This window comes from Chiloscyllium plagiosum, chromosome 4, assembly GCF_004010195.1.
Source record: "Chiloscyllium plagiosum isolate BGI_BamShark_2017 chromosome 4, ASM401019v2, whole genome shotgun sequence".
NCBI classification, from domain to species: Eukaryota; Metazoa; Chordata; class Chondrichthyes; order Orectolobiformes; family Hemiscylliidae; genus Chiloscyllium; species Chiloscyllium plagiosum.
In genome coordinates, this window is record NC_057713.1 from 129,704,668 (window position 1) to 129,731,457 (window position 26,790).

At 41.8% G+C, this 26,790-nt stretch overlaps 1 protein-coding gene across 1 annotated transcript in view; it reads left to right on the forward strand.

Moving 5' to 3' along the window:
- prdm14 (PR domain containing 14) overlaps positions 1-26,790 on the forward strand; it is a 27,769-nt gene extending 979 nt beyond the window's left edge. Inside the window, exons 3-8 of the mRNA XM_043689377.1 lie at positions 464-624; positions 2,007-2,274; positions 2,369-2,571; positions 8,195-8,296; positions 9,164-9,386; positions 26,579-26,790. Coding sequence (XP_043545312.1) covers positions 464-624; positions 2,007-2,274; positions 2,369-2,571; positions 8,195-8,296; positions 9,164-9,386; positions 26,579-26,790 — 1,169 coding nt within the window. The remainder of the gene's footprint in view (positions 1-463; positions 625-2,006; positions 2,275-2,368; positions 2,572-8,194; positions 8,297-9,163; positions 9,387-26,578) is intronic.

The following is a 26,790-nucleotide window of genomic DNA, read 5'->3' on the forward strand; positions in this document are numbered from 1 at the left end:
GAGTGATGGAGGGTGTGAGAGGGTGATGAGTGGATGAAGGAGAGTGATGGAGGGTGTGAGAGGGTAATGAATGAGGCTGGGAAGGGTTTTGAACTGAATGAGTGCGGGGAGGGAGGAGAGGGAGGGTGGGAGAGGCTGCCTGGGTGCAGATCTGCATTTACAAAGCGCCTTTCAGGATTCAGCAATGCGGTGATAACAAGGCAGGCTGTCAGAGTGGGTGTTGACTGAGGAATAAATACCGCTCAGGAAAGCCAGGGAGAGACTGCTCCCCGAGACAGTGGCCCCAGACTGGGGAGGGGGTGAGGGGGCTGGGGGACCAAGTGGGGAGGGGGTTGGTGGCTTAGGGGCAGACGAGGGGAGTGGCGGGGAGCGATGCCACTCTCTCGGTCCCTCGCTCCCCACCCAGCGGCGCTAACTCTCTCTCTCTCTCTCTCTGTCTCTCTCTGTCTCGGCTCTGTGGCAGGGCTCGCTGTCTCTCACACGCTTTACGGCGGAGTGCACCACCTCGGGGTCTTCTGTTCCCAAACGCTGATCCCCAAGGGGGTCCGATTCGGACCGTTTACCGGAAAAGTGGTGAATACGAGTGAAATTAAAACCTACGACGATAACTCCTTAATGTGGGAGGTGAGAGTTACACTGGACCATCTCAAACACGGCCAGGGTATCGGGATGCTGCTTTTTGAAGTTTACAGCTAAAGGACTGTGTGTAGTAGAGGGTGAGGGTGTGTTTGAGTGTTGACTGTCCCAGAGGAGCTGGTTCCAGTGTATGGGGAAGGGCAGCTGCATGCTGTCAGTCTGATCTCACTCTCACTCTCACATGGGACAATGATATGCTATAGTTACAGCTATATGCTCTCTCACACACATGGGATAACTATATGCTATAGTTACAGCTATATGCTCTCACACACATGGGACAATGATATGCTATAGTTACAGCTATATGCTCTCTTACACACATGGGATAACTATATGCTATAGTTACAGCTATATGCTCTCTCACACACATGGGACAATGATATGCTATAGTTACAGCTATATGCTCTCGCACACACATGGGACAGCTACATGCTGACACACACATGGGACAACTATATGATATAGATACAGCTATATGCTCTCTCACACACATGGGACAGCTACATGCTCACACACACATGGGACAACTATATGCTATAGTTACAGCTATATGCTCTCACACACACATGAGACAGCTATATGCTAACACACACGGGACAACTATATGCTATAGTTACAGCTATATGCTCTCTCACATACACATGAGACAACTATATGCTCACATACACAGGTAAATATATGCTATAGTTACAGCTGTATGCTCTCTCTCTCACACACACATGGGACAATGATATGCTATAGTTACAGCTATATGCTCTCTCCCACACACACACATGGGACAACTATATGCTTTAGCTACAGCTATATGCTCTCTCACACACATGGGACAGCTATATGCTCTCACACACATGGGACAACTATATGCTATAGTTACAGCCAAATGCTCTCTCACACACATGGGACAGCTATATGCTCTCACACACATGGGACAACTATATGCTATAGTTACAGCTGTATGCTCTCTCTCTCACACACACATGGGACAACTATATGCTATAGTTACAGCTGTATGCTCTCTCTCACACACTCACGGGACAATGATATGCTAAAGTTACAGCTATACGCTCTCTCCCACACACACGGGACAACTATATGTTATAGTTACAGCTATATGCTCTCTCTCACACACACACACACATGGGACAATGATATGCTATAGGTACAGCTATATGCTTTCTCCCACACACACATGAGACACATATATGTTATAGTTAGCGCTATATGCTCTCTCACACACACACGGGACAATGATATGTTATAGTTACAGCTATATGCTCTCTCTCTCACACACACACATGGGACAACTATATGTTATAGTTACAGTATATACTCTCTCTCACACACACATGGGACAACTTGCATTCCAGATTTTTGAAGGCGGCACACTGAGTCACTTCATAGACGGCAAAGGGGCGGCGAGTAATTGGATGGCTTTGGTGAACTGCGCCAGAACGCCCCAGGAACAGAACTTAACCGCTATCCAGAGCGAAGGCAAAATCTTCTATGAGACCTGCAAGGATGTGACAGAGAAACAGGAGCTGTTGGTGTGGTATGGGGACTGCTACCTCCAGTTTATGGGAATCCCGGTCACTTTAAAGGAAGTAACTGAAAGGCCATTCGCGCAGCAGGCTGAAGGTTAAAACACTTAAACGATTTTCTGCCCTTTTGCGGTTTACTGTCATTAGCCGCGATCGCTTTGACTAAAATGCCACTTTCATTCCATTGGCAGAGTCCGCTGAGGGTTTTAAATGTGAGAGGTGTGGCAAGGTATTTGCCTACAAATACTACAGGGACAAGCATCTGAAATACACCCGCTGTGTGGACCAGGGAGATCGGAAATTCCCCTGTCACCTGTGTAACAGGTCGTTCGAGAAGAGAGACAGACTGAGAATCCACATTCTGCACGTCCATGAGAAACATAGACCCCACAAAGTGAGTACCCGGCTGAGAAACACAGACCCCACAAAGTGAGTACCCGGCTGAGAAACACAGACCCTACAAAGTCAGGAGGAAGTCCGAAATCCAAATCCCTATCAGAGGAACAGGTTCAACAGGGGGTTTCACAGGGGGGGGGGTAAGAGTATCTCCGATATTATGTGGACCACATCCCCAAATCCAGCCGTGAATTCGCACTCGTTGGGTTTAGATTCGCTCCTTATTTTGAACGAGTGGATTTCCCCTCAATCCAAACCTGACAGTATTCCTCTGTGGACTCATTGCTTTGCTTCATCAGTCGCCAAAGCCCCACTCGCAATTTTTCAACTAATTTGGATGGGGGACAATTTCTGTTTGATAATAATTCTCACTCTTTGACCGTCTATTTTCCGAAATAGCCCTAAAAATTCATGAGTTCATAGAACCATAGAGATGTACAGCATGGAAACAGATCCTTAGGTCCAACTAATCCATGTTGACCAGTTATCCTAGATTAATCTAGTCCCATTTACCAGCATTTGGCCCATATCCCTCCAAACCCTTCCTATTCATATACCCATCCAAATACCTTTTAAATGTTGTAATTGTACCAGCCTCCTCCACTTCCTCTGGCAGCTCATTCCATACACGTACCACCCTCTGCATGAAAAAGTTGCCCCTTAGGTCCCATTTAAATTTTCCCCCTCTTACTCTAAACCTATGCACTCTAGTTCTGGACTCCCCACCCCAGGGAAAATATCTTGTCTGCTTACCTTATCTATGCCCCTCATGATTTTACAAGGTCACCCCTCAGCCTCCAATGCTCCTGGAAAATAGCCCCAGCCTATTCAGTCTATCCCTAGTAACATGCTTGTAAATCTTTTCTGAACCTTTTCAAATTTAATCACATCCTTCCTACAGCTGTAAATGTGAACATTCCAGTGAGCTCACATTGCAGTTATACGTAAAAACTCCGGCACGGTGGCACAGTGGTTAGCACTGCTGCCTCACAGCGCCAGAGACCCGGGTTCAATTCCCGCCTCAGGCGACTGACTGTGTGGAGTTTGCACGTTCTCCCCGTGTCTGCGTGGGTTTCCTCCGGGTGCTCCGGTTTCCTCCCACAATCCAAAAAGATGTGCAGGTTAGGTGAATTGGCCATGCTAAATTGCCCGTAGTGTTAGGTAAGGGGTAAATGTAGGGGTATGGGTGGGTTGCGCTTCGGCGGGGCGGTGTGGACTTTTTGGGCCGAAGGGCCTGTTTCCACACTCTAAGTAATCTAATCTAAGTTATCTAATTTAAAAAAAAACCTCCCTGTTATACACTATGATGAAATGATTTATTTTTGATCAGATCACATACCCACTGGATTCACTGCAAATGTCACAATTCTTTCTTTCTGCAAAGGCCATAACTAGTACTTGCACAATGGGTCAAGTGGTCTCCTTCTGTAAACTAAAACTCTATAGATTAGATTCCATACAGTGTGGAAACAGGCCCTTCGGCCCAACAATTCCACACCAACCCTCCGAAGAGTAACCCACCCCCTCTGACTAATGCACCTAACACTATCGGCAATTTAGCATGGCCAATTCACCTGAACTGCACACCTTTGGACTATGGGAGGAAACTGGAGTACCCAGAGGAAACCCATGCAGACACAGGGAGACAAACTCCACACAGACAGTCACCTGAGTCTGGAATCAAACCTGGGACCCTGGTGCTGTGAGGCAGCAGCACTAACCACTGAGCCACCGTGCCACCCATAATAGTCCCATTTGAATTAAGAGCTACCAGGGTTAAATTGTTGGCATAGTCCTTTTTAGCTATCTCATCTCATTAAATGATTCCTGAAAAATTGTACAAGGAATATTCTTTGCAATAATCACCCTTTAGGGATTTATTGTCTAATTAAGTGATACGCTGGAAACATTGGAAAAGCAAACACATACTGTTCCAAGATTTGCAATATTATTGTAACAATCTAGGTTGTGAAATATCACAAATATGTTGATGGTATTCATTACCGATTCTAGCATGGCTCAGTACTTCATTTTGTATTCATTTTGATTTACTTACCCATGAATTAATTAGAGATATAGTATCAATCCTGATAAAATACTTTTTTCAATTCCACCATTCTGCACCTGATATACCAGCTCAGCAGATGTGCATCACATCCAAAACATCTGGGCCAGCTGCTACATCTACGCACAAGCAACACATGAAAAACTACCAATGATTTGTAGACAATATGATCACTTTTCTCTCAGTACTGCCACCATCCTTACATTTCTGTAAAGGGGACTGTTATAATTATAAACATATAAGTATTTAAATTATGAGAAGAAATAGGCCATTCAGCCCTTTGAGTCCTATTCACCATTCTTTAAGATCATGATTGATCTATTTGCTTCAAAGTTCACATTTTTACCTATACCTGATAACCTTTGATTCCCCAACTCACAAAAGTCTATTTACTGCCACCCTTAAAAGCCTTAATGATTCGACTTCCGTTGCACAACTCGGTGAGAGAAAAAAAACCTCTCCTCATCTCCTTGGAGACAATTCGCAAGACAATGCTCCCTAATTTAGACTCACTCACAAGAAGAAAATCATTTCCACATCAGTCTCGTCAAGACTGTTCTGGATCTCATGGTTCAGTCAAATTACTCAAGTTCTCTTTTTATATGTCTCAATGTAGAAAACCTTCTCTAAAACACCTCTAATACATTTACATCTTCCCATAAATAAGGAGACCAATTCTCAATTCCACAGTATCAAGATATAATCTCACCACTGCCCTCCCTAACATTATCCTTAAATTTCTTGAAGGCATAACATCCTTAAATTTCTGTTCAATCCTGTTGTAATAAAGTACAACATTCTATTAGACTTCTTAATTATTTGCTAACTTTTTGTGACTGATGCACTAGAAAGACCTAGAACACTGACCACCTCAGAATTTGGCAGTTGTCCTCCATTTAGGCAATATCCTGCTTTTTTATTCCTGAAAAAATAAATATTTTCATATTTTGCCGCAATATACTCTACCTGCCTGACTTTTGCCCATTTACATATCTATATTATCTGCAAACTCATACTGTCTTCTTCAAGATCTGTTGTATCTTGCAAATTTACCTCCCAAACTTCCACTTGCCTCAGCTAAGTTGTTAAAATAAACTGTAAAAGTTGAAGGCCCAACATAGACCTCTGCTTGTCACCCTCCTCCCAATCAGAAAAATGACCTGTTTATATACGTTCTGTTTTCTGTCAGCCAGCCAATCCTCAATCCATGTTAGTATGTTACCTCCTGTGCAATAGGCTTTTAATTTGTGAAATAACCGTTTATGTGGCACTTTGTCAAATCCCATTTGGAAATCTAAGAAACAGTGGACCAATGGGCTTCTACTTATCTACAGCACAATGTATACCTCCAAAGAAATGTTATATGTTCAGTTCAAAGTTTGTGAGAAGATTTGTAGCTCGGGTGCTCGTTGTTGTGGTTCTGTTCGCCGAGCTGGGAATTTGTGTTGCAGACGTTTCGTCCCCTGTCTAGGTGACATCCTCAGTGCTTGGGACCCTCCTGTGAAGCGCTTCTGTGATCTTTCCTCCGGCATTTATAGTGGTTTGAATCTCCCGCTTCCGGTGGTCAGTTCCAGCTGTCCGTTGCAGTGGCCGATATATTGGGTCCAGGTCGATGTGCTTATTGATTGAATCTGTGGATGAGTGCCCTGCCTCTAGGAATTCCCTGGCTGTTCTCTGTTTGGCTTGTCCTATAATAGTAGTGTTGTCCCAGTCGAATTCATGTTGCTTGTCATCTGCGTGTGTGGCTACTAAGGATAATTGGTTGTGTCGTTTCGTGGCTAGTTGGTGTTCATGGATGCGGATCGTTAGCTGTCTTCCTGTTTGTCCTATGTAGTGTTTTGTGCAGTCCTTGCATGGACATACAGAACAGACAACAGGACGTTGAACCTATCAACAAAGACGGCATTCTCAAACTACTGGACCTGTGGTGGCTGTTGGTTTGTGTGCTGTTATGAGTCCTAGTGGTCGCAGTAGTCTGGCTGTCAGTTCGGAAATACTCTAGATGTATGGTAGTGTGGCTAGTCCTTTGGGTTGCAGCATATCCTTGTTCCATTGTCTTTCCCTTAGGCATCTGATGACATGCTGCAACCCAAAGGACTAGCCACACTACCATATATCAAGAGCATTTCCGAACTGACAGCCAGACTACTGCGACCACTAGGACTCATAACAGCACACAAACCAACAGTCACTCTCAGACAACAACTCCCCAGAAAGAAAGACCCAATACCCAGCATGAGCAAAACCAATGTAGCGTACAAAATCCCATGCAAGGACTGCACAAAACACTACATAGGACAAACAGGAAGACAGCAAACGATCCGCATCCATGAATACCAACTAACCACGAAACGACACGACCAGCTATCCTTAGTAGCCACACACGCAGATGACAAGCAACATGAATTCAACTGGGACAACACTACTATTATAGGACAAGTCAAACAGAGGACAGCCAGGGGAATTCCTAGAGGCATGGCACACATCCACAGATTCAATCAATAAGCACATCGACCTGGACCCAATATATCGGCCACTGCAACGGACAGCTGGAACTGACAACCGGAAGCGGCAGATTCAAACCACTACAAATGCCGGAGGAAAGATCACAGAAGCACTTCACAGGAGGCTCCCAAGCACTGAGAATGTCACTTATGTGTTCAGTATTAACAAATATATATTGGCTAACCATGACCTCACTTCCACAAAACCACACTCTTTCCAATTATCATGAATGTTTCTAAATGTTTTTGGCACAGTGGCTCAGTGGTTAGCACTGCTGCCTCACAGCGCCAGGGACCTGGCTTTGATTCCCGCCTCAGGTGACTGCCTGTGTGGAGTTTGCACATTTTCCCCATGTCTGCGTGAGTGTGCTCCAGTTTCCTCCCACAATCCAAATGATGTACAGATCAGGTGAATCGGCCATGCCAAATTTCCCATAGTGTTAGGTGCGTTAGTCAGGGGTAAATAAAGGGTAGGGGAATGGGTCTGGGTGGGTTACTCTTTGGAGGGTCGGTGTGGACTTGTTGGGCTGAAGTGTCTGTTTCCATACTGTAGAGAATCTAAACTTGTACTAATTTTTCTAATCAATTACTTGAGAACACTCTTGCTTTCACTCCATTCTTAGTATGCCATCATACCATCACTTAGAGAGTTGCCAAACCTTTGTTTGTGTAGCTCTTTATGGTAACACAGCTAAGAGATGTGAGCATTACCAGGGGTAAACCCATTGTGCTAGAATGCACTGGTACACCAATTCATTTTGCATCCCATACTACTCTTAACAGTAGGGAAATCAAGTATTACAAGGAAAAGGCAGGAAAGTGAATATGAGGAATGTCAGATAAGTCATGATCCTATTCAATGGTGAAGGGGCTGAATGGCCTACTCCTGTTCCTATTTCTAATGGTCTTAACATTTCATTGCACTTACTTACCTACCCTGCACTCGTCTTAATTCAGTGTAATGTTGATAATCAATTTAGTTATAAGCAGGAGATAATGCTGAACATTACTTTTACAATCCTTTTACAAATGTGACTCTCTCTGTTGAACAGTGCTCTGTGTGTGGTAAGAGCTTCTCGCAGTCCTCTAGTCTTAATAAACACATGAGAGTTCACTCAGGAGAGCGGCCATACAAATGTGTTTACTGCAACAAGGTAGGTTCATGTGTCCATTTGTACAAAAATTGTGAGCAAGGCATGTAGAAAAATAGAACAAAGAAATATAATATAGATACAATGAAAATTTAAAACAGATAAAGAAACAAAAACAATAGAAGGGTTTCTGAAGAAGGGTCGCTGGACCCAAAACTTTGCTTTTCCTCCACAGATGGCGTCAAACCTGCTGAGCTTTTCCAGAAATTTTCATTTCTGTTGCAGATAATAAAAACTTAATTTCTTAAAATATGTTTTTCTATATCGAGTTAAGATTTGTCTTAATATTGCCAATTCTTGACACCTGACCCTATCACGCTTGGCAACAAATTGAAGTACACCTGTTGGATTTCTTAAGTTTGGCAACCAAGCGGACACATTTCTTACAAGATCTCCCCATGGCCATGGCCACAGTAGATCCTGGACATTTATTTAGACATTGCTCTTGGCTCTGCATTACCCATGTTTTGGGATCTAAGACCACAGGAGTAATTGCTGAAAAATGTGTTACTGGAAGAGTGCAGCAGGTCAGGCAGCATCAGGAAGAGCTTATGCCCGAAATGTCGATTCTCCTGCTCCTTTGATGCTGCCTGACCTGCTGCGCATTTTTCAGCTCTGATCTCCAGCATCTGCAGTCCTCACTTTCTTCACAGGACTAATTGTCCAATAGTGCAAAAACATAACGTGTGAGAAATATTTGGAATAAACATCAAGGTGTAGCTGGTTAAGATAAAAGTATTGAGGACGTCTTAAATTCAACTAAATTCTACAGTCTGAATGTTAGAGAGAAGAATTGAAATGTTTCTTTTTCTTAGTTTTGGCAGTTCTTATAAGCATCAGAAATAAATTTCTGCTTTTCCTTGCCTCTAGGCTTTCACTGCCTCGAGCATCTTGCGTACTCATATTCGACAACACTCTGGAGAGAAGCCCTTTAAATGCCGACACTGTGGCAAAGCCTTTGCCTCACATGCAGCTCACGACAGCCATGTAAGACGCACACATTCCAAAGACAAAGGTTTTGCTTGTGCAATCTGTGACAAGAGCTTTGTGGAAGCGCATGAGCTCAAGTATCACCAGATGCAACTCCACACAGGTCAGTGATGTTAAATACTGTGGTGATAGGCAAGCAGTAGCCAGTGCTTTAATTATCAATACACCTCTAAGACACAAAATCCAACAGGAAAGGTGAGACAAATATGGCTACCAAGGCTAGTTAAAAGATTGTATTAGATGATAGGAAGAGACTTACAAAGTTGCCAAAAATTGGTCAGTCTCAGGACTGGGAACCTTTCAGAATTCAACAAATTCATGCAATGGTAAATAAAGGAAGAGAAAATAGAATATGAAAGAACGTAGTGAGAAACCAAAACAAACTGTAAAAGCTTCACTCGCTAAGCAAGGGAAGGAAAATATTGTCAAAGACCAATGTGGGCTTATTATAGGCAAAGACAGAATACTTGTAATGGGGAATAAGGAAATGGCAGAAAAACCAAATAAATATTTTGTGTCTGTCTTTTTGGAGGATAATGAAAACTAGATCTGCCAGGAATAATTGAGAACCAAGGCCAAGGCAATGAGAGACTGAAATAATTTAATATTGGAAATAGTCCTTTGTTAGGATAGAACTTGAGTATTGCAAGATTTGTTGCATACCACTACTTGTCCTTGATCTGATTGGCTTACTGGGCCATATCAGCATATTTCTGAGGACCTGGAGTCACGTGTACTTCAGATCAGGTAAATATGGCAGACTTCCTTGAAGGACACTCATAAACCGTATGGGTTTTTATGACCTATTATATAATGTACAGCTTTGGTCTCTTTACCTAAGAAAGGTATAGAGGGAGTGCAGTGAAGATTCACCAGATTGATCTCTAGGATGGAATTGTCCTCTGCTGAGAGACTAAGGAGTTTGGTCCTATATTTTAAGAGTGAGAGGTGATGTCATGGAGCATATAAAGTTCTTTCAGGGCTCAATAGGCTTAAGGGGTGGTGATCCAGAAACTGGTAATACAACATGAGAATAAAAAGCAATTTAGAACTTAGATGAAGAGAAATTTCTTCACGTGGAAGGGGTTGGTCTTTGTAATGATCCTATGATCAGTCATTGTGCATGTTCAAGACAGAGGTTGATAGATTTCTATCTATTAAAGATATCAAGAGATAAGGGTATAATCATGCAGGTAAACTGTGTTGAGGTAGATGACCAGCTATGATCTAGTTGAATGAAGTAGCAGACTCGAGGGACCAAATGGCCCGCACTTCTCCAATTTTCTATGTTCTCATGCTTTGCTTTGAGAATGTTTAGTTCAGTTTAAGTGTGCAGATGTTACCTATACAGAATTACTTTCAGAGTCAGCAGACCTGAAACAGTTGCTGGCTCCCCAATGTATAAATGCTCACACATGCAGGGCTGCCCACCAGGCTTCAGAATGGTAATTGAATTTGAATATTAGGAGAATAATGTGCCCAATTTTTACCTGCTGGTATTTAAAGCCCTCAGAAATATTTTTTAGGAAGTTACCAAGTAGTCCAACTGATTGATTTGAAACTATCTTCTTGAAGTTTGTGTCATATCCCTGTGTTATATACGTTTCATATGATTTCAAGGCTGAAGTAATCCAGTGTGCATCTATGTGAAACCAAGCCACTATTTTGTGACACAAACATTGTGGTGGAACTGGCCTATCAATTGGGAATAGGAAGGTAATATTCTGTTCCCTTCACAAATGCTGATAGTCAACTCTCTTCAAGACGATTATGAATTCCTAACCCCGCTGTATAACAAGAAAGCATCATACATATGAAGGATAATAACTAGTCTTAGCATTTATTAAAATTAATGACTTACTAATTTGATAACTGAGTTGGTGAAGCCACTGTGTCCGCCAGTGGATTCCCGACCGGAGGTTTTCTGGCACAGTAGATGGTGTCACTACCTCTAAAAGCAAAATTTCTGGGTTGAAGCCACACTCTAGGACCTGATGGTCAAGGAAGGAGTGTTCATGATGCAGCAAAATATGTTAGTTATGAACATGCCGATGGCAATCAGGAAAGACTCCTGATCTGCCAGAACTGTGTTGCAGCTGCACTGGAACAGCTTCTCCAGAGTAAAAGATTCTTACTAGAGTCCATACAAACATTCTCCTTTCTCTGAGGGACTGCCAAAAGACAAAGAATGCCTCCAACTTGTAGTCTAAAGTCACTGTAGTCCCAGAGGACCACTCTCTTATTAGAGAGAGAGAGAGATACAATTGGTGGTGATCGAACCTTTGTGTTACCTTGCCTCAGATGAGAGGTTAGGAAGAAGGTTCCTTCAAGTTAACCTCAGCCCATATGAGAATTGAGCCCACAATGTTGGCATCACTCAGCATTGCAAGCCAGCTGTCTAACCAACTGGGCTGACCAACAATGTATCAATTTGTGGTCTATTCTAGCCTAATTAATCTCATATGGACAGCAATAGAGATATTTTAATTCACCTCGGCCCTTACCCCATGCAAGGATGAAGAAAGTCAGCAATCATCCAGAGTTTGTCGCTAGAATTGATAAACATTGGCCCTGATGTTTGTGTGGATATCGGGGAGAAGACAAGAATGGGTGAGCACAGGATTATGTTTGGTTAGTTAGTTAGTCACCAACATGCATTGATCTAGGTTACATAACATTTAGTTTCATTGACAAGGCAGTGGAGGTATTGCTGATACTAATTTTCAACAATAATCATTGCTTTTACAACACATTGCAGAATACTAGTTGTATTTTAAAATCCCATTTATTTAACCTATTCTTACTAATCAGCCTGTTCAGAAATATTATGAACACTGGTGGAGCAGGGGGGGCTTGAACCTGAGCCTCCTAGGGTAGGGACACTGACACAGTGCCATTAGAGGACCCCTCTCACTTTTCTACCTATTTTCCTAGTCAACCTGTTCGGAGATGTTATTACTCACCTCTGGAGCAGGTGAGGCTTGAATCTGGGCCTCTCGGACCAGGTATAGGGACACTACCACTGCACCACAAGAGGAGCCCTCACATCTTTTTTACTTGGAGCCCACCCAATTTTGGACAACTGAAAATCTCATTCAGTTTCTTACTACTTAGTAATCTGTTTGAACAAGGAATTATTATAGTCAAGCCAATCCTGTCCACTAAGCATATCTTTATAAGTGCTTTTGCCTTTGGACAGCAATTGAGAGTTAAACTCTGGATGATTGCGTCCTCAAGCACCCAAGGGCCCTCAGGTCAAATGAAGCATTGTTATTGGCATCCTGGTTGAGATGAGCTAACTTATCAGTTAACAGTGAAGGCTGCATCTGGGACTTTCCACTCTATGATTCAGCTATTCAATGCCTTAACGAGTTGAGCCACCAGAGAGCTGTATAACTGTTTGAAGGCTTCCTGTTTTCAGAACTCAAAAGGAATTAATACCAATTATATTTTTCTGTCACCAGCAAATTTCTTTAATAGCAAGCTGAACCCCTTTCAGAACGAATGTGACACATTCACCAGGTTAACCTCCACAGCACACTCCATATGCCAGTAATCCATTCCAATTGTGGAGAAGGATGCTTGATACAAAAGTGGGCTTGGATGCTTTTGATATTCTGGCCTGTGACTACTGTGCACTGTGGGCTAGTTCAATGCAGTTTAGTAATGCAGTTTTATAAATACAGGGCAAAAGCAGTTATGTTAATAAGTAGGAAATAAATATTTATTACATGAAATGCTGAAGATTTTGCTGTTAACGTGCAAATATCAGTCTGACAACAGTGCAAAATGAGTTTGTAGAATACTTTTGTGATGTTTTTCTGGAATAATATGTTGTAGAACCAACAAGGTATATAGTTATTTTAGATCTGGTATTGTGCAACAAGACAATGTTAATTACTAATGTCAGAAAAAAAAATCTACTGGGGAGTAGTGATCTTAATGCAATTGAATTCCATATTAATCTTTAAACTTCCATATTTCAATCACAAATATGAATCTTAAACTTAAAGCCAATTGTGCAGATATGGGAGGAGAGTGGTTAAAGTTGTTTAGTTAAATAGACTAAAACATGTGCTGGTAAAAATGCAGTGGAACCATTTAGAGAAACAGTTTAAAAATGTTCAACAAAAACATATTTTGTTGAAAAATAAAAACTCAGCAAAAATGATCCATCCATGACTCACTCAGATTTTTAAGGGTCAGATTTGATTAAAATAAGAGCCTTATAATGTTGTAAAGAATACCAGCAAACATGAGGATTGGAAGTGTTTTATAAATCAGCATAATTATCAAATATAAGAGACAACAATAGAAATTTCTGGAAAATCTCAACAGGTCAAGCAGCATCTGTGGAGAGAAATCAGCATTAACGTTTGGGTCGAGTGACCCTTCCTCGGAACTGGGGAACTGGGGAGTTCTGAGGAGGGTCACTCAGCTTGAAATGTTAATACTGATTTCTCTCCACAGATGCTGCCAGACCTACTGAGCTTTTCCAGCAATTTCAAGTGCTGACAATGGAGCATTCTGCCAAATGACATTTGACTGTCTGCTTAGGAAGCCATTGGAGAGGATCATCTCCTTTTCCTACAGGGTCTCAAGTGCATTATGTGTGGACTTCTGCCTGACGGACTTTTGGAGAAAAACGTTTTTCTGCATAAACGTTTCCATGAGAGTCATTTGATATGGTGTGGTCCAAATGAATGTAGTGCTCTGTGATAACGTGGCCTGACTCATTCTTCCCAACACTAGAGACAGACAGAACTTTTGCATGTAAACGACTCTGGGTGTTTAAATATCAGGGGTCTAGGCACAGATTGGATCAGAATGGGGGATTGTCACATTTTTCCCTGTGTCTAGAGATTGTATATCATGTCCCTGTAGACATGATCCAGTTGAACTTTTTCTTGCCCATGAGTTCTGAGGTTATTTCTGATTCCTGTATTGAAACTGTGCCACTGATGCTTGTGCAGAGCATAGAACATAGAACATAGAAGAATACAGCACAGTACAGGCCCTTTGGCCCTTGATGTTGCGCCGATCCAAGCCCACCTAACCTACACTAGCCCACTATCCTCCATATGCCTATCCAATGCCCGCTTAAATGCCCATAAAGAGGGAGAGTCCACCACTGCTACTGGCAGGGCATTCCATGAACTCACGACTCGCTGAGTAAAGAACCTACCCCTAACATCTGTCCTATACCTACCACCCCTTAATTTAAAGCTATGCCCCCTCATAATAGCTGACTCCATACGTGGAAAAATGTTCTCACGGTCAACCCTATTTAAACCCCTAATCATCTTGTACACCTCTATCAAGTCACCCCTAAATCTTCTTTCCTCCAATGAAAACAACCCCATGTTGGATCCAATTCCAATTTCCTCCCCAAACCCCCATTTTTGGAGAGTGCATCCATCATGTAGATGTGCAATGGTGTGACAAAGGCCATCTCTGTCCTGTAAGTAGACCATATGTCCCTGAGTGTGTAAGGATATCTTCCTGCGGGGTCCAGCACAGGTTTGATCAGGGCGGACCGAACTCCAAAGCAGACTTGATACAATTGGCAATGACCTTGGGCAGAATTGTAAATGACCATAAGATATAGGAGCAGAATTAAACCATTCGGCCCATCAAGTCTGCACCGCCATTAGATCATGGCTATATGTTTCTCATCCTCCATTCTCCTGTAGTACACGTGAGGTAATGAATGTATATTTCCTCTCTCTTCCCCTTCTGTTTGGAAATGGGGGTGAGGGTAATTAGATTAGATTAGATTACTTACAGTGTGGAAACAGGCCCTTCGGCCCAACAAGTCCACACCGACCCACCGAAGCGCAACCCACCCAAACCATTCCCCTACATTTACCCCTTCACCTAACACTACGGGCAATTTAGCATGGCCAATTCACCTAACCTTGCAACAGTGGCCTAACCAATGTCCTATACAGCCGCAACACAACCTCCCAACTCCTGTACTCAATACTCTGACCAATAAAGGAAAGCATACCAAACACCTTCTTCACTATCCTATCCACCTGTGACACCGCTTTCAAGGAGCTATGAACCTGCACTCCAAGGTCTCTTTGCTCAGCAACACTCCCTAAGACCTTACCATAAAGTATATAAGTACTGCTAAGATTTGTTTTCCCAAATATGCAGCACCTCACATTTATCTAGATTAAACTCAATCTGCCACTTCTCAGCCCATTGGCCCATCTGATCAAGATCCTGTTGTAATCTAAGGTGACCTTCTTCGCTGTCCACTACCCCTCCAATTTTGGTGTCATCAGCAAACTTACTAACTATACCTCTTATCCTCGCATCCAAATCATTTATATAAAAGATGAAAAGTAGAGGACCCAGCACCACTCCTTGTGACACTCCACTGGTCACAGGCCTCCAGTCTGAAAAACAACCCTCCACCACCACCCTCTGTCATGTTCCAGCCTGGCCCATGAACTACAAATATATTTCCATTTGTGAATGCAAATCTGATTCCGCAAATTGGAAAGTTCTGATAAACATCAGTTTAAAACACAAGGCAAATGTAACAAAATATAAGCTGCTTGGTCACAGAGTCATAGAGTTGTACAACATGGAAACAGACCCTTCAGTCCAACTTGTTCATGCCAACCAGGTATTCTACATTAATCTAGTCCCATTTGCCAGCACTTGGCTCATATCCCTCCAAACTCTTCCTATTCATATACCCATCCAGATGTCTTTTAAATGTTGTAATTGTACCAGCCTCCACCATCTCCTCTGGCAGCTTATTCCATACACGCACCACCCTCTGTGTGAAAAAGTTGCCCCTATGTCCTTTTTTAAATCTTACCCCTCTCACCTTAAACCTATGCCCTTTAGCTTTAGACCCCCCTACCCTGGGGAAAAAAAAACCTTGACTATTCACCCTATCCATGCCCTGCATGATTTTATAAACTTTGATAAGATCACCCCTCAACCTCCGATGCTCCAGGGAAAACAACCCCAATCTATTCAGTATCTCCCTACAGCTGAAATCCTCCAACCTTGGCACAATGTTTGTAAAGAAACATTTTAAATCCCAGCACATTTCACGACATTACTGAAACTATATATATATTTTAAATCCTGATTACAATATTTGAATGTTCTTGCATATACCAGCTATTCCCACTTCTTCAATATTTTCAATACATCCCTGGTACATTATAATTGAAATCCCTGTAGATACACATCTTTGTACACTTGCCACTGTTAATCCTCTCCCTTTTCCACGCTACCATTCATTTGTGTGTCTAGCCTGGGAACCTGGCCTGTTTGCTATGCTTAGGGTGACTGCTGTCCTGCAAATACAATAGAGAAAGGACAAGAAGGCAGCAACTGAATAGAATACTTCATGTCAAACTTGGTGAAGTGACATTATTTACAAGTAATCAATGGGAAAATTGCTATCTAATTTGAAAACGTTCGTTTTTTTTTAATTTGAACTCATTACACCAGAGCTGCCACCTTCACATCTTCATTGCATTTCTGAGGCTGTGTGGGGAAGTGAAACTTGTTTTTTGTTCTATCTCCACTTCCAGTAGCAGAGACTCTGTTTCTTGTTGCTTTTATTTAGTTAATTTTATCATCAACTCTCTCTGTATCCTTTTCTCTATCTTCCTAGCCAATCAAGCTACTGTATCAGTTTGTGTTCTCTCACCTTGGATTCTCCCAAGTACACATTCGTGGCTGTATTAGTGGTAGGAGGAAACTACACCTGTTCTGACTGCAGGCCACAACACCATAGGCAAAATGAGTCTCTGTTCATTTAGTATATGGAGATCAGGGTCAGTGGAAAGTGCCAGATAATCTGGAAAGTTGCAAATGTTCCAAACAAAAAATGTTGGAAGGCTAAACCAAGCTGCTGTAGCTCAGCCAGTTTAATTCAGAGATGGAGAAGCTTTTAGAAATTATTATCCAGGACAAAGTTAACAGACGTTTGGACATGTGTGTTTTACTGACAGAGATCTGCCATGGATTTGTTGAGAAAAATAAGTTGTTGGAGAAACTCTGGTGACATCTGCAGAGAGAAAAGAGTTAAGATTCTTCAGAGCTGAAATAGGGTCATTGGACTCAAAACATTAACTCTGTTTTCTCTCCACAGATGCTGACAGACCTGCTGAGTTTTTTCCAGCAATTTCAATTTTTGTTTCAGATCATCAGCATCCGCAGTTTTCGTTTTATCTTGTTGAAGGCGAATTTTTAAAATTGATTTGACTGATGTTTTTAATCAAGCAGCAGAGAAGTTTGATGCACACCTGGTAAGGTGCATGTAGATTTTCAAAAGATATTTGATAAGTGCCACATAACAGCCTTGCCAGCAAAGCTGGAGCCTATAGACTATAAAGGGGGGAGGCAGTAGAAGCAAAACAAAGTTGGTTGAGTTATAGCAATGAGAGAATTATGCAGAGCAGTTGTCTGGAGGAAAGCAATACTCCCTGTAACTTTATCTTTGGTGCGTGGACCTTCAATGACCACACACTCAGTGACCTTTGGCAGTCACTTCCTGAACCAGAGGTCAACGCAACAGCATGCTGATCAGAAAGTGCAGAAGCTTGGAATGGCTGAGAAAGTGTTAGGGCGAAGAATGCAGGAATGTTTTCAGTAGCTAGTGTTGGGATAGCTGATTTTTCTGATCTTTAGCCTCCTGGGTGTACAGGGCACAATGTCAAACATTTATAGATCACCAAACTGGGAAGTATTGTGAACTGTGAGGATAATAGTGAAGGGCTTCATAGAATCCCTACAGCATGGATGCAGGCTATTCAGCCCATCGAGTCTATACCACTTCCAAAGAGCATCCCACCCAGACCCAGGCCCCAACCTTTGCCTTGTAACCCTGCATTTCCTAAGGCTAATCCACCTAACCTGCACATTCCTGGACACTAAGACAATTTAGTTTGGCCAATCCACCTAACGGCATCGTTTGCGAGTTTTCAGCTTTTATAATGGTCCATGTGCTTGTTCAGGACCATCACACCTACCTGAACTCCAGACGCCACTGCACCTGACCTCACGTCGACCTCACCTCTTACCATTACCATTCCTGTAGTCCCGACACCAAACTTACGGAAATTATCGCTCTTGCTTAGCGGAGTTTTCTGTCTGGCATTGACATTCCTAATGCTGTTTCATCCTCCCACCCAAGTACAGGAATATCAGATTTAACCTGGTCAAGAGTGTAGTGCTGGAAAAGCACAGCAGGTCAGGCAATATCCGAGGTATCAGCCCTTCATCAGAAATGAATGATGAAGAGCTTATGCCTGAAACTTTGATTCTCCTGTTCCTCAGATGCTGCCTGACCTGATGTGCTTTTCAAGCACCACGTTCTTGACTCTAATCTCTAGCATCTGCGGTAATCACTTTCGCCTAGGTTTAACCTGGTGCAGAGTTTTCTCTCCATTAGAAACTCTATTGGAACTATCCCTGTAGTTGTAAGAGGGATAGTCCCATAATCAAACAGGAAACAGGTCTGTTTGGTATCTAGTGAAGCTGTAGGATGTTTCTTTAAACCTGCCTTCAAAGTCAAGACTGCTCTTTCTGCCAGATCATTGGATGATGCATGGTGTTGAGCTGTCCTTATATGTTGAATCCCATTTGACTTGAGGAAATACTCAAATTCCCTGCTGGTAAATGATGGCTCATTATCTGTGACCAACACATCTGTGTATTGCAAAAGAGGTTCACAGTTTTTCTATCGTCATCCCCGTGTTTGATGAATGAACTCAATGTACGTCCAGCCATTTTAAGTGGGCACCCACAGTGACTAAGAACATTGAGCCCATGAAAGGAGTGGCATAGCTGACGTGTAACTGAGTCCAGAGTTTACACGGCCATTCCCACAAATATGTGGGGTCAGCTGGTGATAATATTTGTCCTTGTTGGCACTCTGTGCGCAGCTCCATCAACGCAGCTATCTCTGCATCCAAACCTGGCCACCAGACCTAACTTCTCATCTAACTTTGGACACCCCTGAATGAGCCCTTGTGGAGTTCAGCCAGTATCTGGAGGTGATTATTGCTTGGGACAATCACTGTTGCTCCCCTTAATAATATGCCATCCTCTACAGTGATTTGGTCTCTCCCAGTCCAGAAAGGTTTAAATTCTGGTTGTGTCGGCCCTTTAGTTTCCCCCCGTCACCACCAGCTGTTCGAGTTTTGCCAGGACCAGATCTTTCTGCACCCAAAGTCTGATTTTGTCAGCTGTCACTGGAAGTTTGTCCAGAAAATTTAAAATCATTATGGACTCTTTCAAAGGTGGTACCAGTGGTGGTGTATCTGCCAGTGGGATGCAGCTCAATGATTCATGCCTCCTGATTTCTGCCTTTACTTTTACCTGTCAGGCAAATGGCACTGGGAGGGCCTTGCGAAATTGTGTAATTCCTTTCTGGTCAAAATACAAGGCGGCCTTGCCTCCTCTGATAGCCCCTAGTCCTTCCTGAAACACCTCCGGGTATTTCAATGGACTTCACTCAGGCAGCCATTTTCTAATCGAAAAATATTGAGCCAATCCAGGTGAATCTTTCTCAACCAATTTCGCCCCATCAAGCTTGGGCCCAAACCTTTTACTACAATCAATGGTAACTGAACCGGCTGCAACTCATAAGCGACCAGAACCAAAGTTGTAGTGTTATTCTATAAAGGTTCCCTGGTATAGGTTCTCAATCTAGCCAAGGTCTTGTGAATTTTGTTAAAGACTAGTTCTGTGATCATTGAAACAGCAGCGTGGTACTGATCTCCATTAGAACCGGGACAAGACATTTATTTTGATTTGTTCTGATTTGGATGTTGCTAAGAAATTTAATTGTTGAAAACCAGATGTAGGTGGACTTTCCAGGGTGTGCACTCTCCTAATTACTGGCCAATGAGTTCACTTCCTCAATTTAGGTCTTGTGGGACTCTTTTGCTGTCTCGAGTCCGTACACTGTCGGTAATTACTATGGCTTGCTGGCCCTGATCCTGAGGAAAATGTTAACCTTTTGGCCAAGGCTTGTCTTTGTTTTGGGATTTTGCTGTGGGCTGACCTAGAATCCCTCTATTCAGGATATATCTTGAATGAGGCTGTGCAATTGCCTACACTCAAATGGTGTTCCCCAAGCTCAGTCAGACTGGTGAGGATATGCATTTCCCTCAGAATACCCTGCAGCTCATATGCTCCACTTGCCACATTTTCCAGTGACAAAGCTAGGTGTAGTGCCTGTCTGAAGTCCAGTTGGACTTCAGGTACTAGGCACTTTTGCACAGTTACATCATTAATCCCACACACCAAACAGTGTCTCAGCACCTCATTTACAGTGAAACCAAAATCACATGCCTCTGCTAGTCACCTTAACCGAGTCAAAAATCCCAATACGGATTCCCCTGGTTCTTGAATTACTGAGTAAAACTGATAGAATCTCAGAAGTAGAGAAGACTTGGGTCATAATATTCTTTAACTAAATTTGTCAACTCTTGAAAGGTTTTAGTATCTGCTGCCTCAGGGGAAGTCAGGCTCCTAATAATCAAAAAGGCTGCAGGTCCACAAGCCATCAGGAGAATTACTTGTTACTTTTTGTCTGCCTTAATGTAATTTGCCTGAAAAAAATAATGCATTCTTTCCACATACTGGGCCCAGTCTTTGACAGCAGGATCAAACAAGTCAAGCTTCCCAAATAATGGCATGATGCCAGAGTTGACTGTTGCAAGCAAATTTCTTCAGGAGTGTGCTTTTATTTTGTTGCCCCTGAAATAATTTCACAGAGGCCAGTATTCCATCAAGTCACCCTTTATTTACAAGCAGTGAGTCCTTGACATTGATCCAGTTCCCTCAGAGACAGTGCTCAGAGTGAACAGAATATCTGACATTCCCATTCTTCTCTGTCAGCCAAGGCTCCCTGATTGGACCAGATTAATAGCCCCAGTCAGGGAACTCATACTCTGAGGTCCACCTGGCTGACCTCGTTGCAATCATTACAGGTTACATTTGAAAAGAGGTTCATTTACTGTGAAATACTTTTGGACATCCTGACAATGTGATAGACATTTTAAATTTAATTTCCATTTGCTTTTTCTTTCCAGAGTTTGCATGGACAGCATGGTGGCTCAGCAGCCCAGCGGTTAGCACTGCTGCCTCATAACACCAGGGCCCTGGGTTCGATTCCAGCCTCGGGCCACTGTGTGGAGTTTGCATGTTCTCCCAGTGTCTGTGTGGGTTTCCTTGGGGAGCTCCAGTTTTCTCCCCCCGTCCAACAATGTGCAGATTAGGTGAATTGGCCAAGCTAAATTGCGCATAGTGTGCAGGGATATGTAGGTGAAGTGCATTAGTTAGGGGCAAATATCAAGAAATAGGGCAGGGGAATAGGTCTGGGTGGGTTACTCTTTGGAGGGTCAGTGTTGACCTGTCAGGCCTAATGGCCTGCTTCCACACTGTAGGGATTGTATGAGCAATGAATGTCAAAAGCATTAACAGTCTTATATTTTGCCCCAGTGATCATCTTTCCCCTATGAGCTTAGTTAGAGGTTTGACTGTCACTGTGTTACATTGCTGGCTGGTGCATCAAATTCAAATGGATATTTTTGAAGAAACCTTATAAAAATGGTAAATGTTCTTTGAAAGTTTTGCCAGTTAATGAGAATTTTGGATGCTTGAATACCAGATAATGGGAGTTGACTGTAATCAGATTGCTGACATTATTTTGTACATCCCCTATTGATAAATTTGAGGAGAAACTGGTTAGTTGATTTGGGCTGTTCCTGCTTTACCACTGACTGAAGCACTTATTGTTCTCTTTAGTATGGTGTGCAAGCAACATGCAATTGGCATTATGAATAAGATCCAAATTCCTCCTATATAAATGTGGCTCAAAGACTTTATCATATATTTTCTTTCTTCTTTCAACTATTTCTCTTCTGTTTCCTCAGTTACAAAATTAGCTTTTGTTTTTTCCAAGACAGTAGGATGTTAAATACTATGCATCTCCTCCAATTTTATACCAGGCATTTTGCTTAGTAGTTTAATAGTTCAGTTCTTAAATGCTTCAATAAACTTTTTTTATCCCTTGGTTTCCCATGCACACCGACAGCATCTATTACTGACCACTTGAGCACACTTCACAGACATTTGGATGATGGGGAAATTAACAAAATGACATATAGGATTTAGACTTTCGAGGATACATCCTTTCTTATTCATCGTGTAAAAATAACAGAATGGCGGCATGGTGGCTCAGTGGTTAGCACTGCTGCCTCACAGCACCAGGGACCTGGGTTCAATCCCAACCTCAGGTGACTGTCTGAGTGGATTTTGCACATTTTTGTCATGTCTGAGTGGGTTTCCTCCCACAGTCCAAAGATGTGCAGGTTAGGTGAATAGATAAAAAGGTTAGGTGAATAGGCCATGCCAAATTGCTCATAGTGTTTAGGGATGTGTAGGTTAAGTGCATTAGTCTTGGGAAATATAGAGCAATAGAGTAGGGGAATAGGGCTGGGTGGGATATTCTTTGGAGAATCAGTGTGGACTTGTTGGGCCTAATGGCCTGTTCACACTGTAGGGATTCTAAGAATGGGGTTACATCTGGGTCTAGTAATAGAAAATCTACCAGAGTATGTAAATAACTGGAGGGGACCATCTAGGGCAACTTTGATAATGATGTTAGGTTTAAGACTGATATTGAGAAGGATATAAGTAAGGCTTAAGAAACATGTAGATAGGTACATGGATGGGATAGGTATGGAGGGATATGGACCAAACACAGGCAAATGGGATGAGTTTAAACTGAGCAGCATGGGCAGGATGGACCAAAGGGCCTGTTGTCATGCTGTAGACCTCTAGGACTCCATAAGATCAAAGTAATAACTTGGAAAAAATTAATTTTAGGGAAATGAGAATAAAATTAGGAAAGAAAAGTCTACTGGCAAGGAAAGAAATAGAACAAGAAACAATAAATAGTTGTTCGTAAAGTCTAAGGATAGAACAAACCAACCAGTAATGATACAGAATGGATTAAAAAAAAAGAAAAAGACCAAATTGAAACCAAGAAAAAGTAGATACTAAATCAACATGCAGAAGGTGACAAAAGAAATATGAAGAGGTTAAGAGAGAAGCCATGAGCTCATTGACAAAGGCAAAGCAAAACCATGAAGGAATATAAAATGGAAAAACAAGTATTTTAAAGATAAATAATTAATTGAAAAAAAAGCCAATTTCGACGGTGATGACTAAGGGATATGTACAATAACCTCAAAGACGATGAGAATGAAATGTTAAAAAATTACTTTGCTTTGATATTTACCAGGGTGACCAACACAAGCATATAGCATCAAAAGAAGTTATTACAAAAAGATATAAAAGCATATAAATGGTTAAAGAATTGATAAATTAATCAGATTTTAAAAGGATAAAAACAAAGTCCCAAACATGATTCAATGTGCATTAAGTTGGGGATAGTAGGGAATAATGTCTATTTTCCATGTGGAAAGGGACTAGTGTCAGAGGATTGGAAGCCAGCAAGTGTGACTTCTATATCTAAATAATAAAACTGAATAAGTCCAGGGAATCATAGATCAATCAGTTTATTATCAGTGGTCACAAAGATAATGGAATTTTTACACAAAATTGTAATAAAAACCATGGAGAAATGAATAATATAAGGAAGAATCATCAGCAAAGATTACAAAAAGTAGGATCATTTTTGGACAATCTTATTTAATTCTTTGAAGTAGTACAGTAAAGGAAAGGGTACATTACTAGGCACTGCGTGAGACTAAGTAAAAGGTTTTTATGATGCATTTAATAAAATACCACATATTAGGGTTATGATTAAGGACAGAACATGTACAGTTTGAGGATAAGTAGCACAATGGAGAGAAAGCTGGCTATAAAACAGAAGACAAAGTGAGGCTGAATACTAGCTACTCATTGGAAAATGCAGCATTCCTGCAAACCTCTGTGCTGGTACCACATTTATACAAACAGTTTAGATTCAGGAACTACAAATGCCATTTTAATCTTTGTGGATGAAATCAGATGGCAAATTTAGTTAAGACAGAAGGGAACTGTGCCAAAACATAGGGGAAAAAGGATACATGGAGGCATTAACAAATTTGCAGAATAACTATAATTCACAAATTAGTTTCAGTAGAAGTATCTGGTGTGCATTTAGGCAGGAGTTATAAAGAAGGCATTTACTCATGGGAAAATTGGTTTAACTAGGGTTTGGGAATACAAATGACTAAAACTTTTTAATCAGATGAAAAAGATCATGAAAAAACACAAGTACTGTAAGGATTCAAGGGATATTATTGAGAAAGTTGTGTTAAATATAAATATGACCTGGGTTTACCACACTAGGATCACTGTGAATAGTTTGGGCACTGCTGAAGATGTAGGATTTAATAGAATGAATCCAGAACGGAATGGTTATCTTTCAGGTAAGATTTAATGTAAGATTCAGGTAAGAAATGTCTGGGACATTTCTCTAGAATGGAGAACACTGTCAGGTCATAGAGTCATAGAGATGTACAGCATGGAAACAGACCCTTCGGTCCAACCTGTGTTTAATTTTAAGAGATGATTTCAGAGAATAATTTTTTGATCATGTTTACACTTATGGAAATGACTAAACGTATTTATCATAAACATAGGGTAGAGTAATACAGCATGGAAACAGCCCCTTCGGCAATCAAATAGGGAACATGGATATGCTTAGTTTGTGGAACTGGCTGTGACATGAAGTTGTTAATGCAAATAATATGGATATATTTGAGGGGGTGTTAGATAAGTAGATGATGGAGGAGGGAATAATGGGATACGTTGATTGGATTAAACGAGGAGGATGAGCAGAGCTAACTGGTGAAATTGGTCTGTTGACTGAATGCTCCATTTTGTTGCTGTAAATATGATACAACTCTTGCAATCTGGGCTAAGATCAGTTAATTTGTTTAATTCAGGAGTCAAATCGGAAATCTTTCAATATATGTGGTTTAATATTACATTGAGCTGTGCCTTTATCTGCATTATCATTATGGAGTCTAAATTCAAGGATAACATGCTGGCTGCGGCACTAGCTAACATTACAATGCAATACTGAACTGCAGATACAACAGGTTGGCAATTTTAACCCAATCTAAAGTAAGAACCTCAAAGAAAAGTTGGTTTTGCATCCACTTTCTGGCAAATCTAAACAGCAGGATGTACATTCATAGATATTAATTAAGCACAAGGTTAGAATAGCAATATCATTAAATGACTCCATTGAAATAAATGCAGCAAAATATTTGACATTTGCATTAATAGAAATTAAGGGCTGAATCTTAGCTTTTTTGGCTAAGTGTGAGTTATGTCAGGCCTGATGGAGGTTGCAAGGCTGAGCGGGTTATCTCTCCATATCTTACCAAACTTGCCACATTAATTGTTATTTCAGTCCTTATGGTGAGTTATCATGACCCATTTCCATCCCATCTTAACTCACGCCATTCCCAGGACAACTCATCCCTCAACGGAGATCCTGGAATCATTCAGCATCCGTGATGCTGGTGCCATCTTTAAAAGACCATTACTCAGCCAGACAAACACTGTCAGCCCCAGAGCTGCCCTGTACTGTTCCTGACATTTGCCTGGACATGGTAGAGAGGGACAATCCGGCACCCTACTTTGTGAGCAGGATACTGGAGCACACTGCTGGATGAGGCATGGCACAGGCAGGATTCCCAAAATTTGGAGGGAAAAGAATACAATGAAACAATTTGTATCTCAAGTGCTAGAATTGAAGATGATTCACAATGTTTTCTGAATTAATATCTTGTATGGGAAGCTACTGGTTTCTTAGATTACCATGGAGTCATAGAGCAATAGAGATGTACAGCACGGAAACAGACTCTTCGGTCCAACTCATCCATGCTGACCAGATATCCTAAACTAATCTAGTCCCATTTGCCAGCATTTGACCCATATCCTTCTAAATCCTTCCTATTTATATACCCATCCAGATGCCTTTTAAATGTTGTAATTGTATCAGCCTCCACCACTTCCTCTGGTAGTTCATTCCATACACACACCATCCTTTGCATGAAAAAATTGCCCATAGGTCCCTTTTATAAATTTCCCCTCTCACCCTAAACCTATGCCCTCTAGTTCTGGACTCCCCTACCCCAGGGGTAAGACCTTGTCTATTTACTCTATCCATGCCCCGCATGATTTTATATGATTGCCTGAGATGAAATTGCAGGTTTACTTCCTCTAGAGAGTGTGTTTTATTTTTGTTTCTAACATCTACACTAATTTGTTAATCAGATGAGAGGCTCCAGGTAGATTCTGAAGTCACGCAGGAACTGCACCATTTGCCAATCAGTCAGAAAAGCAATGTGGATGGAGATTACGCTTACAATTCAAGCGAGGATTCACCGGCAGCCCCACGGAATCCATATAAAGGGGAATGCAGTCCCTACAGAGTCACCACAGGAGTCACCACTCTGCACAACGATGGCTACAGACCCTGGAATTAG